Below are 18,482 nucleotides of genomic sequence, written 5' to 3' on the forward strand. Positions count from 1 at the left end.
CATCAATTCTATCAACCTACGAATAATGATTAATGAATTAAAAGCTGAGGTAAAAGAAGGTATAACCTATAAATGTGGGAAATTTTAAGTATGTACACACATAATTTATCATTAAAACATGTTACTGTATACTTTAAATGCATTTTTCTCAAAATTGATTTTTACTTATTTTTTGCTCACTTCAAATCAAATAACTCAAAATATAATTATCATATTACTATGAAATTTGGAGGACTTTGTCTTTATACTATTTTACAGGGAATGAACTAAAAGAATTTAGATTGAGTGAATATTTTATAATTTACAGCCTATTGCTTGAATAATGTCATAAATTTACTAAAAATTTCATGATAAATCTTCAATTGGTACTAAAATGTTTATTTATTATTATGACCATACGTTTGCAGTTCATTCCCTAGAGAAAACTATGTAGTTTATTGTGGTACGAGTTTTGTTCGGATGAGAGAAATAGTTTTTTGCGTAGCCAGTTTGAAGTCTTTTAAGAATTTGCTTAAATTTTTGCTATTAAATACCAATTTTCAAAAATTTTTAATGTTTATTTCAAATATTGACATTCCATTGCTAATCTTTATTAGTGTTAAACCCAGAAATATGGTTAAAGTATGCATACATCATATTTTTGTAAAAAAGTGCTCCGAACGTGTTCGGATACCTTAAAATGTGATTTAAATCTTTTATTTTATTTTTTATATTAAATTATCTTTTTTCTTTTATCTTTTATTTCTTATATTAAATCATTCATTAAATCGTTTTATAATACATTGAAGTAAACGTAAATACATTAATAGAAATAGAAACGTAAAATACATTGTTTTTGAAGAATACTTTTTTCAGCTGCTCTTTTCATCCTACCATACTTTGCTGAACGATTATTAATCAAGAGAAATAAAAGCTATGCTTTTACCCAAACGAATCGGATTTTCTCCACGTGACATCGATCCAGTGACGTCACGACGAAAACAATTTGGCGGTCTCGTGGAAAGACTATTTTCCACGTATTCTTCTCTCCACAGCTTTGAGGAGAAGCAAACAATACAGGGCAAGAAAATCATTGTTCATTTTAACGGTATTTTTTATGCTGTTTGTTGTCATTAACAGTTGAAGAAGAAAACTTTACGTTTCTTTTGAAATCAAATGTTATAACATGACAGGTAAGAATAATATCTATCTATCTATATATATATATATATATTATTTTCCTTTAGTAAATCTTAGAAGAAATTTGTTATTTCTTTAAAAAACGAAATGAATCATAAAAGTCAATTTAAACAGATTATTGAGTTTTGTTTAAAAAAAAATTGAAAAAAAAGTTATAAAATATAAAAGAGAAAATAATTAACAATCAACTTTTCTGCGAACGATTGACGTAAAGTCGAAAGACAAAATATTTTTTTCTTAAATATTTGATGCTTATATATATTGAATAATGGAAAATAATTTTTAAAACATTATAAACGATTTATAAAAATTTTCAGTTAAAATCACTTTGAAAATAAAATTAACGAGACTTATACGATTAATATTAGCTAAGATTCTTATTCTATATGATAAAAAAAAGCTAAAATACATAGAAACTTCTCAATTAAAAACCATAAAAACTTTTTGTAGATACTTTACGAATAAAGTGACTTATGTATTTGTGTTTTCAGTTCGTTTATAAATGCTCTGAAAAATATGAATTTTGATGTATGAAGCTGAATGAAGTAAAAAAAAAAAAAAAACTGCCAGAGAATTGTTTAACGAATTTTTTTTGTCTGTATTTCTATAATTGCGTATTTTTCAAAAAATTTGTAAGTGCCCTATTGAATATCTTAAAATAAATATTCCAATAAAATTATTTCTAAGCGATTTAAGCTAGTGCCTTTATGGTCAAATATGAAAAGAAGGACCTCCTATAATAATTTCGAAATATTTTTCGAAGATGAAAATATCCCCCACGCCCCACAAAAAATAGATCATTTTAAAAACGTAGTTTAATATTTTAGAAAATAAAAAAATGCTTCAATAAAAACTATTTAAGTAATTTTCCAATTATGTTCTGTGATTTTAATGAAAGTAACATTGATCACAACAGTGCTATAATTCACATTTTTAGAAATAATTTATTTATTTCTAATAATTTCTTAGAAATATTAATACATATTTTTTTATTTGATTCTTGGAAATGTCAGCAAATTAATTCTTACGTTATTTGTTTTTTTAACATTGCTTGAAATTTTTCTTGACAAGTCACTTTTTAATTTTAAATTTTAGACCATACAGAAGTATTAATTGTACATTCAAATAAATTTAAATTTATAAACAATGTGTATGTTTTGTTTAAATGTACATCAAGATAATTTTTTTTCCTCTTCAGAAATTGTAATTTTTAGATTTTTTCTTCATCCTAAATTTAATACATTCATTATTTTCCCCGAATATTTAATAATATTCGAATATAAAATAATTTTTAAATATCAGTATTTCAAAAATTCAAGTAATCTAAAAGAATAGTTAAAAATTAGCCTGTTTTAGCATCATTTCGAAAAAAAATTTAAATATCATTATAATGATTCTTCTATTTTATCAAGTTAAGGAGCTTCTTTTTTTCCCTAAAAGATACATTCATTAGAAAATGACACAATAATCACGTATCAGTTCTGTAGCTTAAGAATACAGATTTGTAAAACTCCCAAATAATTTTGAAAACAAGATATTTTGACATTAATTTTTTTAGTAAGTTGAAAATACTGTTACTAGAAGTAACAGAATCTTTTTCACTACTTTTTAATAAAGCTGTTCCAAGCAGGGTAATTATTTATTAATATAACATCAATATTCAACAAAAATATCAATATTCAGTTTTTTCTTGTCATTTTAAGATTTTGACAAGATTTTTAGCTTAGATTACAGTGATTATACATGTTCTTACCCACCATTTGGTAAAAAACTTACAGTCGATTTCATTATTCCTGGCAGCATCCTTTCAGAGAGTAATTTCATACTTGAAGGTGGATTCCTCTTATTTACGCGGCAGAAAATTATGTTCATATGATACTCATAGAATGCATATCATCAATTTAATTTTAGAATTCGCAGTGCACCTTATAGGAAGATGAAGAATATGATGCCATACTATTACACAGGAGAGAGTGCAGTTAGATATTAAATGACAGATGCATTTTTACATTAAAGCAGTTACATTTTTAATATAAACTCAGTTACACTTTTCACGTGATGTTCATTCTTTTTTTCACTTAATTTTTGCTTTTAGTTTTATAGTGCTGCATTATCTATTTAGAGAAATATGTATTGTCTATTTCAACAAAACAAATCATTTGGGAAAGATATGAGTTTTTATCGACTATTTATATTGTAAACTACAATGTAAATACACAGTATTTATTGCAATTGTTATTCAAGAAAGTAAATCATATTGAAATTTGACAGTCACAAAACTTTTTGATGGCATAAAATAGCTAAATTAAATCGAATAATATTCCAAAAATATTTTAATAATTAATATATTAAATAATTCAGTGTTTTAATCCATAACATACATGGAAATTGAATTATCTCAAGGAAACTAAAAAATAAAAAAGCCTTTTTAGTGGTTATTTGAAAAGAGTGGTGGCAATATATAAGGTGTTACGATCACATGATAGGCATAAAGGCGCATATCATCTAATATCAAATACTTGTAACATCTCTTGTGAAAATAAATTATCTTTATTAATTCATAATCGTGTGGCGCTAGAGGAAGACTTAGAAAACAATTCAGATACAGTTCAGTTCGGCTTGAGCGTAGAGAGTAATTCTGGTAAAATTTCCACATATTGAGTCTTTTGGTTGTAAATATTCAGGTAAAAGATATACATTTTAGATATCTGCATATTGGATCTGCAATGATTCCAGCAAAGAAACGATTCATATCCTCGATCGTTTCCTTCTTTGCAATTGGAAATGTCATTCTTATATTCACCAAAATTAATTTGATCAAAAGTTCAGTTTGAAAATTCAATAAAGACGATTTTATTTCGATTTATTCAGATTTATAAAAAACATAAAAATCTTAATTTGTATTCTATCCTCGAAAAACTTTCTAATGAAAGTTAATAAGTATTAGGAACTAAGGTCCAAAATTATGAAATCATTGCGAAATTTTTAATCCTGAAAATAAAATTTTTATTTTAAGGAATGTCTTTCAGTTATTTCTGTTAAAATTTGATGTCGTCTTGAAATCGAACGTTTATACGATTTAATAAAAGATATATTTTTTAATACTCCCAAATTTTCTTCTATAAAAATAAAAATTAACAAAAGCATTTCTTTAATTGTTGTTTGCACATTATTCAAATCATCTTCATAAAATGAGCATGGCATATTTCTAAGATATTCTTCGAAATTTTAGAATAAGAAGTATTTTCTTTAAACATTCAACTTTTATCACAAAACAGATGCGAGAAAATCAATCTGATAAAGAAAAATTTTCAATTATTTTTAAAAAATTGCTAAAATTGTTGAATTGGTTTCGAATGTTAACATGTTAACTCTGACAATATGCATTAAATCTGATTCTTAAACACTTTTATTTAACTTGATTTGTTAATATTTCATTTAACCACTGTCTTGTAAATAAAATTTTGTAATTGATTGATCACTCTTTTTCTGATGAGTTAGAAATTTGAGATTTTGTACTTTTTTGTGTTCTTGATGGCAATGCACTACTTTAATATTTTCAGAACTTAATTTTTGTAACTGAATTTTATTATTAATTTTACAAATAATGAATAATTTTTATTAATTTAATTAGTTTATAATTTTTATTATTTAGATAATAATTTCATAATTTTTTATTACTTTATTTAAACAATTATTATTTTATAATTAATTATTGATAGAAAATTTTGACTCCACACCAAAGGTACTTCTAGTAATGAATTTTAGAAAAACTGATTCCAACATTCCATAAAGTTGTAACAGATTATAAATTAAAGATTAGAAACAGAAAATAATAATTTAGTGTACCCTTTATTGTACTATAAAATTATATTTTAAAAAATTGTTTTATTAAATTTTTAGTTAATAAAAGATTTGTTTCTTTAGATTTCATACACATTAACCCATTTTCTTTTAAATTTTTTAATTTCTTTTAAATTTAAATTTTTTTTTAAAATTATGCAACGTTTCACTTATAACAAACTTTCTTTTCCTATGTTGAAATGTCTTATTAAAATATTATGAAATTTTGTTTCTAATTAATTAATAGTATTTTAAAAGTTGACGTATTTAGGATTATTACCAAATATTATCAATTTTTTATCATATTAAAAAATAATTAAATAAATTAAAATGCGTATAGACGAACCAATTATCTAATTTCCCTAGCCAAATCTGTAGAAAAATGAATAAAAGAAAATATTCATTTTTTTTTGTAATTGCAAATATTGGGTGATATTTACTTCCTGACCAGCAACTCCCTTTTGACTGATTCATTACTCCAGTGAAACGCTTCCCTCAATATCCACTGACCACTTAATGGAGGCGTTGGTAACGAAAATGAGTATCATCTCACTGACCTGGTTATTTCGGAACAAAAAATAATAGACAGAAGGAGTGTCTATTAGAGCATATCAATGATTAAGCCGGGAATCCGGAAGTACTAGAGTCGGTCAAATATTTTGGAACAAAACTCCCAATAGACTTAGTCACAACAGAAACATAATATGATCGCTGTGGTGATGGATATGGATAATAAATGAGCTTAATTATATTTTGTAATCTTCTCATGCATAATGAATGATTCCATGTTGAATAATAGATTTTCCTACAGATATTGGTTAGTGGAAAGTATGAATAATTACATTACATCTTTTCTCCTTTTTTCCTTTTAATGAAATTTCCTGAGATAAATTATTATAATAATTTAGCAATTATTTTAAAGATAATTACTGTACTTTAGATTTAAATATGCGGTATTTTCTGAATTACTTTGCATTTATGCTCGACGATTCGTTTAAGAAATTTTTTAACTATATTTTTCAAAAAGTTATTCATCATTTTTTTAGTGGTCCTAAAAATATACGGAAACTATTTTTAAATTTACTATAGTAACTGTTACAAAATTCTAAAATATTGTCATTTTTTATTCATGCGTTAGTTAAGATTACGAAGGGTGGTTTTGGGTTCTAGGGACCACGATCAGTAAAGAATTGAACAAATTTTCCCTATAGGTATCTACTTAATAGAATTTCCTATAGAAAAATTTCTATAAATATTAAAAATATTGAATAAATAATTAAAATTAAAAAAGCTAAACAAAGAAAAATGTTAAAAATTATAAATGTTAAAAATTATTAATGTTAAAAATGTTAGACAAAGAAAAATGTTAAAAATTATTAATATTAAAAATGTTAAAAATTATTATATTAAAAATATTAAACAAACAAATTCATTACATTTAATTTAAAAAGTTTCTGAAGAATTGGCTTTTTCAGATTTTTTTAACAGTATATACAGGTGAATAACGACAATTTCATTATTGAAATTTCACTGATTATTACAAATTTTCAGCGTGTTCAGACTTATACTATCCTAATGTAAATTACAAACCTTCCGATCTTGCTGGAAATGTTCTGATTTTGACAGTTTGCCCAAGGATGAATTTAAAACGGTATGGTTTGAAATGCAGCAAATTTGGTGATTTTCGTTACACTTTTCGGAGCATAAAGCTTTAAATGGAAATCTAAATTATACATTTTGAGTATATAATTCCTTAATTTTATTGCATAAAAGTAGGAATTTTATTAAAAATTAGTATAATTTTTTTAGAAAAAAAAACTGTTAGTGCCACTGTTAGAAAATTTCCATGGGCTAAATTTATACTCTATATTTTCATATTCTAAAATTTTCTTAAGTAAATTATATATTAGAATTTTCAACATATTTAATTTTGAATTGTGATTGGTTAATTAATAGATTTACATTCATTCCGAGAAATTTTTTTTATCAGATATTTGTTTTTTGAAATTTTATAAATATAGCCTTTAATTCAGATAGTTTTAAGTAATATTTCTGAATACCAAGCTTTGATATTTATGCTAACTTTAAAACAGATGAAACATTGTTAAAGAAATTTTTTTGTTGATTTGGTCCATATTTCTACAACAATTTAAATTTTTTAAAAAAGATTAATGCTTCATTTAAAATTATTTGTTTTTATGTATTTCTGGTAATTTAATATAAAATTTTTTGGTTTGTATTTTTGGTGGAACTTTGAATCAATTGAAATCGTAAAAAAACTTAGTAAAAAGAATCCAAGATAATAATGACTTAATAAACACTAAGAAGTAGTGACAAGTATGTATACCCAATGCTGCCGACATTTTTACACGCCACATATAAATGTTTTTCTTTGCCTAAGTAAATGATTTACTATATCAAAAAACTATTTTTGGCAACAGTTCTCCTTCTATTAGAATAATATAACTTTGAGAAATAAATAATTATATTAAGGGAAAAATTATATTAGAAAGTAGTCACCCTTGTCAACCAATTGGTTCGCTAAAGAATACTTGTTGTGTTTAATGTTATTTAGATTGCTTAGACGAAAGTTCATGTTCATGATTCCGTCAAATTGTCAGACATTCAAGCCGTGTTATTGTAATTATCTTGCAGATTATTTTATTACTTACGTGTACTTTTCTACAGGAGACCATTTCCTTGACAACATAGTGTTATTAAAAGCGTAAATCATCTTCATCTATCTTCTAAACTTAGCAATATTCTGATTTCACTTTTTTATTCGTTCTGTAAACTGCATAGATATATAGGTATGAAATAGAATGCAATCCTGTAACTTTTAACAATACAAGGAAATCGGGTGTTAAGTATTTGATGAAACAATGAAAACCGATTTAGATTTCATTCACAAAAATGAAAATATTGCGGTGATATATATTAAAAATGTTTAAAAGTTAATTACAATTACAAAGGAAAAGTCAGAATTTTACAACAATTAAATTAGTATAATTTAAAAAATAATTTTTTTCGGCAATAAAATGGTGTAAAAGTCATTTTTATGCGGGAATACTTAAAAAAGTTATAACAAAAAAATATGAAAATCTGCTTAATGTTTAATAAATTAAAATTTAAAAAAAATATATCCGCTTCGAGTTGCTGATTATCACCCAAATTTGGTAGCTCTAAGTTAAACGGTCTAGGTCTTAAAGTGTCAACACACACACACACACACACACACACACACACACACACACACACACACACACACACACACACACACACACACACACACACACACACACACACACGCACGCACACGCATTACTTCTTTATTATAAGTAGAGATAACTTTTCAGTTGTAAATATATGAAAATGAATAATTCAAGAACAACAAACATTATTCCGTAACATTTTTTTTCTTTTTTAAAACCAGATGGAGCTTTGAAAGCGAAGAAAGGAGTTTTATTCTGCGAACTAGCTAAACATAAGAGATTTCACAGTTTTCTAAATTTTCTTTATGATGATATCAGCTGTGTCAGGGCACTATGGGCTTTTTGAAGCAATTCGCTATAAGAGACACAGGCAGGCAATGCTACTGGCCGAGGCTGGAATCGACGTGGATTGTAGAAATGAAAAAGGCCAAACTCCACTCATCTACACAGTGATCGCTGTAGACGACTGCAGCAGAAGTCGTACCAAACTGGTCAAGTTATTCTTAGAGGCAGGAGCAGATCCGAATGCTGCCGACTGGAAAGGGTTAACTGCTTTGATGCATGCTTCAATCCTTGGACAAGCCGAGACTGTGAAGCCATTACTAGAATGTGTAAGTACAAGATTAATTTAATAAGAATATTTTGAAATTGTAAAGTAAAATTTTATTGCATGGCTTTACATATCTCTGCTTTATACTTAATGCTGTATTTCAAAAATAGTTTTTTTAAGTTCGACCATTTTAGCTCGGTTTTTTTAAGCTGAATTTTTATCTTATGATTACTACGTCATACGAGTCAACGAGTCATTTTATAAGTCGCAATTGTCTGTCCAAATTTCGAACAAGAGCGACTTTAAAAATTGTTTCTCCTTGAAGCATGTTGTGTTGTGCGTTGCGAAGTTCTAGGGGCAATGAACGATGAATTGCACGCAGCCACTGGTTCATATGGTTATTCTTATCATGCACCATGTCAAGGTTTCCGGATTTTCATTATACTTTTTAACACAACTTATGATAATTCAATTATATAAGTGTATTTGTAGTTATACATTTAATAGAATTTGATGAGAGTTTTATTGTTTATTAATACATGTAATTTATGTAATCAATAAATTTATATAGAAAAAAATTATTTTGTATAACTGCAGAAATCTTGTTGACATTATTTATTAAGTTACTAGATCTGCATATTTCATAGACAATAAAAATATAAATTAGGCAATAAAAACATTAAAAAATTGGAGTTCAGTTACTAAATTTGGCAGTTTTTATTTTATTTTTAATTTTGTAGTTAATTTAATAGTTTATATTTAATTTATAATTGTTTTTATTTATATTTGTAAATCTATTTCAATATAATGAATTTGGAATGTATTTCAAAAAATTATGGCATCAAATAGCATTGATGAAAAGAACTGTTCATTGAACAATTTTGGCGCATTATATTATTACATCGCATAATTTTATTCCTTAGAAATTTTTATATTTTGTTGTTGCATAATTACTTTATCAGTTAATTATTATGTATTTATTTTCAATAATATAGTAAAAAAATTTAATGTACGTTTTTTTGGTTTCAGGAAAAATAGGCAGCAATTTTTATTTACTGATATTTTTATGCATATATACATATTTATAAAACACATTTCATTTATCTAAACGAATACCTCTAAAAATATACAATCACTTTAAAAATTGAACGGATGTGTTGTATTCACAAGAAAAGCGATTAAAATATGCACCGGTTTCAAAATTTTGCTGATTTACCCCATATCAACAAAAGAGATGTGATGTCTACACACGCGATGTCACTGACCTTCACAATTCGGCCACATGCGGCATGCAATTTAGCATTCTATCGATTTCCATTATTTAAATTGCTTTCTATTCAAAAGACTGGACTGCTTTGTAGATTATTTGATTTGGAATCGATGATCAGGAAATACAATGCAAAAAAATTTTTTTTTCCTGTTTGTTTGTGTATACATATGTCCATCAGATTGATGCATAATAAAATACTCCGCAATACTTACTAGACATATTTTGAGATTTATAAAAATTAAATTAGCTAGTCTGAAAAAGCAAAATACTCTCATATCTATACAACATTCTGTTTTTTTCCGTTCTTCCTTTTTGTGTGTTTTGAATTTTGATGTGAATGAATTATACAGAAAACCTGAAAGAACAGAAATGCTTAGACATGGACACATTACAAACATGTGCTTCGTTAGAAGTTTCTAATCTAATACACTCGAATCGTCAAGGAAGTTAAGTGGTGAATACGATATTTTGAAACAGATATTTCTATTTTTTAATAAATTAAATCTTCACGACAATTATTTGAAAGTTAAAAGCGATAAATTCAACTGGACTTTAGAAGAAAATAGTGTTGCTAAGTTTACGAAATTTTCCACAACCTTTAAAATGGCTTTCTGGCTTTAAATATTTACATAATCTAATAATTTGACGAGAATGCATCCACTGAAAAATATCATAAATTTAACAGGTCAAGCACTGTGAAAAATGTGTTCGCGAAACAACAAAATTATTTTGAATTTCGTCTCAACAAAACAATGTATTGTTGCAAATTTGAAGCTATTTTGAGACATCACTTGAAATAGTATCAGTTATATTTGAAACTGTTTGGGAACATTAATTGAAATTATATAAATTGTTGCATGAAAATAAAATTGAAGCCAAAAAGCTAATTTTTAAATTTTAAGATGATTAAAATAGTGTTAAAGACAAAATAATTCCATTAAAATCGGAAAGATAGGTCGATTGGTAGTGGATGTATGCTGTGACACAATCAGAAACAGGCCTCATTAACAGATAACAACTTTTATTAACACAAAGATACGAATTCACAGACGACAAAACACGGCTGAGATTTACACAAGCAATGCATAACAGCACATTTAGAACAAACAGTAGTCCACAAATAGTAATCGGTAGTTACCAATAACTACAGCTCACAAAGCGGCCAAAAGAACTAAGCCAGAGGAGGGATTTTTTTGTACCTATTCACTAAGGTACCTCTAAACACCTGCTATTCCCTACTGTCTCCTCGCTTTAACTGTATTATATGCTGACTCACTACTGTACGACTTGCGACTACACACACGATTCGATGCTGCTTCAGTACTTGTCTCTAAAATTCGGCGCACAGCTCAATTCACAATTCAATAATCGCTTGATCTGCACTCAACGCTTGCGCTTCGCTGGACTGATCCAACTAATTCGTCGTTGACTCACTATAGGAGTATATGACTGATTTCGGCTTGGATTACAGGCCGGTGCAGGGCAGAGAAGGTCCTAGAACAATCAAGCATAACTCGCCTCCAACTGATCCTATTGCCAAAATTCCTGAACATTCTAGTGTCATCGATTTTGTTGCCAAGTCACCAAATGGTCGCCATGTTTATCGCCAAGGAGAAAGGTTATTGATCTGACATTCGATCAGCTTCCAATAAAACTGATTGTAAAGTTGTCTTTCCAACGATAGATATAATTGTGCTGAGAAGCAACATTACAGATTTGTAACAGTAGTTTGGTGCAATAATATTTTGTCTAAGTTATTTCGGGAATTAAAATTTAAAAAAAAGTTCTTTCTTGGTGAGCATCTACTACCCAAGAAGTAACCACTAGCCAAACGCATCCAATCATCGTGACTTGGGAGATTTCATGAAGAATTAGTCAATCAATAATATTTACCTTTGATACTTATAACTTAATACATTCTTTAGAGGCGTTAAGACAAGATTTGAATTTCTTAGAAAGAAATGTTAAAATCAATTTTATCCGAAAAATATTAATAGAAATATTCTTTAAAAGATATGTAAAAATTTCAAAAGATTATGACAAACTTGAGTTTATTTATTATAGATTTAGAAAGAAAAAAATTACGCATTTTTAATGTTAGTAAAATGTATCTGAATGAATTTTGTAAATGACTTGAGAAAAATTGAACCATTATTAACAATATCTAAAATCATTTGTAGTAGTTAACAAAGTATTATGTAAAAAGATTTATTTTAAAAAGCTACCGAAGCATTTGTGTAAGGAATGGAAATACGAATGCGAAAAAAAAAAAAAAAAAAAAAAATCTTTTTTTTTAAACTAAAAGATTTTAATTTAAATTCCGAAACTGATTAGTTAATAAATGAGAGACATGCTAGCGAAATTTTTAATTCTAAAAATACTCTAATGATGAGCTTTGCGACAGCTCAGATGGTCTTATTCAATAGTTAGATCCTACTGAGCTCAACTATTTCCACCTATCGTATTCATATTGCACTCAGCACTTTCAACAGCTGGCAGATTTTCTCCTCTGTAACAAAAATAGAACTTGTTAAATAAACTGTTGAGGTGAGATGATTCAGTACTGCAGTCTTGTTTATCTAAATTTATTCTGTTGCTTCAGTACATGACTATAAAGTTCACTTAAATGAAAGGAAAATAAACAATTTTTATTTCTCAGACATAAATGTTATGATAATACTTTAATGACACTGTCATATAGATGTATAATCGATACAGTTAGGCCTATCGAACAAAACAAATTGATAGGTTTTATGTTTATAACATATATTTCTTTAAATGACGATTTATCGCTGAGCTATTTGGTGACGAATCGCTAAGTTCAGCTTCGTATTGGAAGTGGAATCATCATTGGATACTATACTATTCATTAATTTCTAGAAACGAACATTGTTCTTCCGCGTAACTGCACACATTTCTTTAAAGAAATACATGAATTAAAATTTGTGGTATGAAAAGTTTCATATTATTTTACTTTGCTCTTTACTATAACATTAAAAGAGTGCAAATAAATAACATAAACAGATATTTTCATATTTTGAATAATTTTTTTAGAATGTTTTGAATAATGTCTGTTGAACTATTATGGTTTAGAAGATAACAGGAAGCAATTCGCTTCATTTTTAAAAACTTCATTTAGCATCTTTAGTCAAAAATAATTTTATCTGTATCTTTAGGATTTTACATGAATAATGAATCAATTGTTTTTGTGGTTTAGCATATCCAAACAATATTTTATGTAGTATTTTTATGGTGTATTGTGATTTTCCAAGGAACTGCCCGGTTTTAAATATGTTATTTTTAATCTACACAAACACAGCTACATAACAAAATTCACAAACACTTATTACTATAGACACACATATAATATTAGGTTAACCCTTTAAAGGGCCATTTTTTTCTAGTCATATTATGTTAAAATATTTTTAGGCTTGAAATTAGAATAATAAAAGGGATTCGTTTAGCTTATTAGATAAATTTAATTTGATTAATTAATTACTTTGGTTAATGAATAATTAAGTGACAAACCAAGACACATCATTTTGTGTGAGATAAAGAACTGAAGCATCTAAGTTTCTGTCTTTCTAATAAAATTTGTCAAAACTTATGCCAACCTACATAATTTCACACAAAGATTGATAAATTTGGTGGGAAGCATACTTCCCATGGCCTTAGAAAGGGTTAAAGAACAGTATAGTGTAGGGATTCCACCGTTTCCAACCGAAAGCATTCGGCGTTAGAGCAAGGGTTGCGCATATGGAAAAAGTCGACCTCAGGATGCAGGTCTCCCGTTCAACTGATTATCTTCTGTGAAACGCCACAAGGGGGCGCTCTCTGCTCAAGGGGAAAAGGAAATGCTACAGTAGCGATTAACGTGATTACTATTAACCTTTGCACTAGGATGGTGTCTTTCACTCGCCATTCAAGTGGTGCATCATTTTGACATTTTATTTATTTATTATATTTTTATTGTTAAAAAGGCCTACAGAGTTGTAAGAAGATGCAGATTACTTTTTCGGGGAAATTCAACTTAAAACAAATATATATTTTTATTTTTTGTAACACTAAACAAGGTAGGTATTAGGGAGAATAACTATGCACCGAATTATTTTTCTGAATGTAAAAGGTTAGTTCCTGATTGAATCAAAGCAAAAATGTCTATGTTATTTATCGGATGTTTAACCATATGGAAAAAGTCATCATTTCTAGTCATCATTCATCAATCATTTCTAAAATCATATAGTTAATGCACAGTAGGATGAGAAACATGGGAAATATTTTTCTATTTTCGTGGTTATGCTGCTTTTTTCTACCGTCATTGCATCTTAGCCCATTTTTTATTTTATTTTATCCTTTTTTCTCAAACACGACAGTGAAAATGAAATGGGTAATTATGTCACGAAAATTTTAATGACGGGTTTTCGGTTTTTTCCCCCTACGAATTGCGTGATGCCTATCATGTAACATACTTATTCTTCAAGGACATTTGACATAGTTTCAGTCGTTCCTTTTTATTACAGAAATCGCCATTCCCAAGCTGCAAATGAAACAATTTATATACATCTGTTTCGTTTCCTTTATCCATAAAAATGAAATATCTAATTCATTTTATTGATTGCGCAACTCTTTTCCCGGTATCTTCGAGAAAATACAATATAAAGAGAATAGAAAAACCTTGAAGATTTTAAATTAACACTCTTCTGATACTTATTATGAAATGAAAGAAAATACTTGAGTGTAAAATAAAGTTCCAGAATTCAGCTTTTGGTTTTCAAAGCACGTTTAAATGTTTGCGTTTGACAAGGAACTGGTTTAAGTAGAATGTTACGCTTGGATCTAAAGTAACCATATATTCTCAATTTAATTTTGCATCACTTGAATTTTCAAAAAGGAATAGAGTGATTCTACGAGATATAATTTAAGCGTAGATCAGATATGCAGAAAAAGCTCATTTTCAAATGAAAAGGTTACCTTTTAAGGTACTTAGACAAAGATGATGATGTCGTGTCCGCGTTTCCACTGAAAGAAGGGTGCAGTTGCTTCTGAGGGTAAAGACCCTAGGGCAGAATTCTGACTTCTAGCTCATATGAAGATGACACTCACACACTCGCTTGCACAACCTCCTTTTACAGGGGAACTCTTTCACACATCTCACAGATAGAAAATAGGGTGAAGAACAACCATGCCCGAATCAGGCCTGGAACATGGGACGCCAGAGCTTAGACAATGAATTATGTAAAAGGAACGGATAAATCACACTAATGGCGGATCTGAAAAATTTGTGGTCCAGGGTGGTGGATCCTATGAGGCCCCCATATTTCATAATTTCGTAATCTTTTAACTTAATCAACATATGAATTAAGACTTTTTTAGAATCTCAGAAGATTTTTTAATAATTTTATGAAAATAAACATATAGTTATTTAATTCATTGTCTATGATTTACAATTGCACAACATCCACATTGTATGCAATATTAATTAAGAAACCTTTTGGTATTTATAAATTCTGTAATAATTTGCAAGTGAATTAATGAAATAGTTAGAAGCCTGACCAATTATATTTAACGAAATGTTAATATCAATAAAATATTTCCTAATTTATATAATATTTATTTCTTTACTAATTTACTTATGTAGCAATTAGGATAATAACATTTATTGCCAGCACGCTGATATGTACAGCGGCTTCAGTTAATTTGCCTAATATGCCCTGTCGGAAATAATTCCCCACTACATTATATAATGTTGTAACTCTGATGAGGTTAAAGTAAAGGGACACAGTTTACAACTCATTATAACAACCATTTTTTTAATGTATGATAAGTAATGTCTAGTTCTTCTACTCCTAAAAACTAGGAGACATAAAGGAATAGAATTATTGTAAAGAAGTTTTCTTACTCTTTTGTCTTGTTTTTTATATATTATTTCCGTTTATACATTCATAAACAAAAGAAGAAACAAAAAGTTTGCAGAATTTTTGACTAAGCAGGGTAGGCATTTAACTAGGGTGGATAGATCGCAGAGGTAACTAGAGGTTAACTAGAACCGCAGCCAGGTTGATTAAAAAATGTTATTACCTTTGTTGCCAAATAAATAAATTTGTAAAAATTTCAAATTTTCTAATAAAATATAACACTCTGTCAATTATAATTGGTCAAATTTTTATCTATTGTTATGTTCATTTGGTTATTGCAATATTTATAAACTCAAAATATTTTAAACCTTGAGCCATAACGAATAAATGAATAAAAACACCTTCTTACAGGGCTACTAAAATTTTAAAAACTAATCTAAAAGAAATAATTATCATTAATGATGTACTGAAATTAAACTGACCACTGTATTAAAATATAGACCTTATGACGTGCACTGCTTAAGGCAGCGAAAGGCCTTAATTTGCCATTGGCGAGCTGTACAAATTCAAAGAGATTGTTTTATGACTTCCTATCAATTCATGTTATAAATTCCATGTGATGTATTCGGTGTTTTCGTTTAATTCATTGGCAAATAGCCGCTGGTCCCTGTTTGCTTTTGGTCCTCTATGTGCCATTGGTTTAGCTCAGTTATAATAGCATCCCTTTTAAAGCAGTTCTAGGGCTATTATGCAACGGACCTCGTGATTGTGAAACGGTCAGATAATGAAGACGAAACCTGAACTGGCACCCTCTCTCCAAACTTCCTCATCACACCAGCTGGAGGACATTTGCCCCCTACGGATTTATTGTGTACCAGATCCCCTTAAACTATGTTCTTCGATGGAATCGGGCCCTGAAACTCAAACCTTACCACCAGGCCACCGATTCTTCCCTCTGTTCTATCAAAAATAATTTAATTCGTGCCAGGCATATCTATAAATTTCTTTCTGTGTTTCTAAAATCACACTGTATAATCGAAAATTAGAACTGTGCTGGCTGATCAGAATAGTCTGGGCATGCAAGAAAACAGAAATCATAGCAGATCATACAGTCGTAACAGGAAGTTAAAAGTAATGGAAATCAATAACATTAATCAGCGGGAATGCCCCCCCCCCCCTCTAAAACTTTCTGGAAAACTCTCTAATGAATTCAATTATGAATTTCCAGCAAAGCTGATTAGGCAATTACCTATGGTCACTTAGCTGATGGTAGGGAATAAGGGTCCAAGGGTTAAAAAAATGTTAGTGACCTAATTGTCAAATTAATGAAATTGTAAAAAGTGGAAATACAAAGCTTTGAAAATACATATTACAATATTCGTATTTTTAGAATAATATTAGCTCTTGGTTAATATAATTAATCAAATATTCGTCTGTTTTATTCCATTCAATTTGTACAATATTTAATAAAATATATGATATGTATAGAATATTTAAAAATAGCAACTAGTTAAATAACAAACACTGAGTGCAACCATGAATGTCCCTTCAGGAATGAGTCACAATAAATAATTAAACATTTGCATTTATACGAAGTTACTGAAATAATAATAAAAAAATAACAACACAATGTAATGAATGAAAATGTTAATTAAGCTACGTATGTGGTGAGAAGTGAAACTAATTTGATTAAAAAACTTATTGATTTGTTCACTGCCTCGGGCCGTAAAATGTTTAAATCCGCTTCTGAATGAACCTGTTATTTCTCTTTCTATCCTCGCATAAAATTGTGGACCTTGAGTAAGGCCGCAAATACCTTGTATGGTATTGGCTAGCAATAGTTGTATTGATTTTTGGCATGAACCTAGCATTTTTATTAAATGTATATTGTAATCTTTGGCGGGTTTTTTTTCGATTTATCAATGATTCCGGATAATATGCAAATGCCCGAAAATCAAATTTGTATTTGGATCACCTTTCTTCCGATCAACTGAAACCAAAATTTGATATAGAACAATAATTACAATCTGAAGATCGCATATCAAATGTCATTTATTTAAGTCATACATGCAAAAATATCGAACAATAGACAGTGAACCAATAGGCAGATTTGATTCAAAATTTGATAAAAAAAAAATCTACGTCTTAGTTGGTAATCCTAGTATCAAATCTTATTTTTCAAAATTTGACAAAAAATCTACGTTTTAGATTCTAATCTGCATATCAAATTTTATTTTTCAAAATCTGACTCAAAATCTACGTCTTAGATGCTAATCTGTATATCAAATTTTATTTTTCAAAATTTGAAAAAAAATCTACCTCTTAGATGCTAATTTGTATAACAAATTTTATTTTTCTAGCTTTTTACGTGTTGTAGTTTACTTGTACTCCGACAGATTTTTTAAAAATGAATTTCGTTCAAAATTTGATCTGGAACTGTAGATTGGAATTATCATGTTCACAGACAAACAACGGGCATAATTCCAAAAATATTTTTAACCAAAAGTAGAGTGAGCACACTCACTTAAAATTATAGAAGGAGGATCCTTTAATAACTAACGCTTTTCAAAAAC

The 18,482-nt window shown here is 28.2% G+C and overlaps 1 protein-coding gene across 1 annotated transcript in view; it reads left to right on the top strand.

Moving 5' to 3' along the window:
* Nucleotides 1–1,034: 1,034 nt before the first annotated feature.
* The window catches only part of LOC129961250 (uncharacterized), a 33,580-nt gene continuing 16,132 nt past the window's right edge, over nucleotides 1,035–18,482 (top strand). The window contains exons 1-2 of the mRNA XM_056074974.1: nucleotides 1,035–1,172; nucleotides 8,456–8,845. Coding sequence (XP_055930949.1) covers nucleotides 8,540–8,845 — 306 coding nt within the window. The 5' untranslated portion in view covers nucleotides 1,035–1,172; nucleotides 8,456–8,539. The remainder of the gene's footprint in view (nucleotides 1,173–8,455; nucleotides 8,846–18,482) is intronic.

Source organism: Argiope bruennichi, chromosome 2, assembly GCF_947563725.1.
Source record: "Argiope bruennichi chromosome 2, qqArgBrue1.1, whole genome shotgun sequence".
Lineage (NCBI taxonomy): Eukaryota > Metazoa > Arthropoda > Arachnida > Araneae > Araneidae > Argiope > Argiope bruennichi.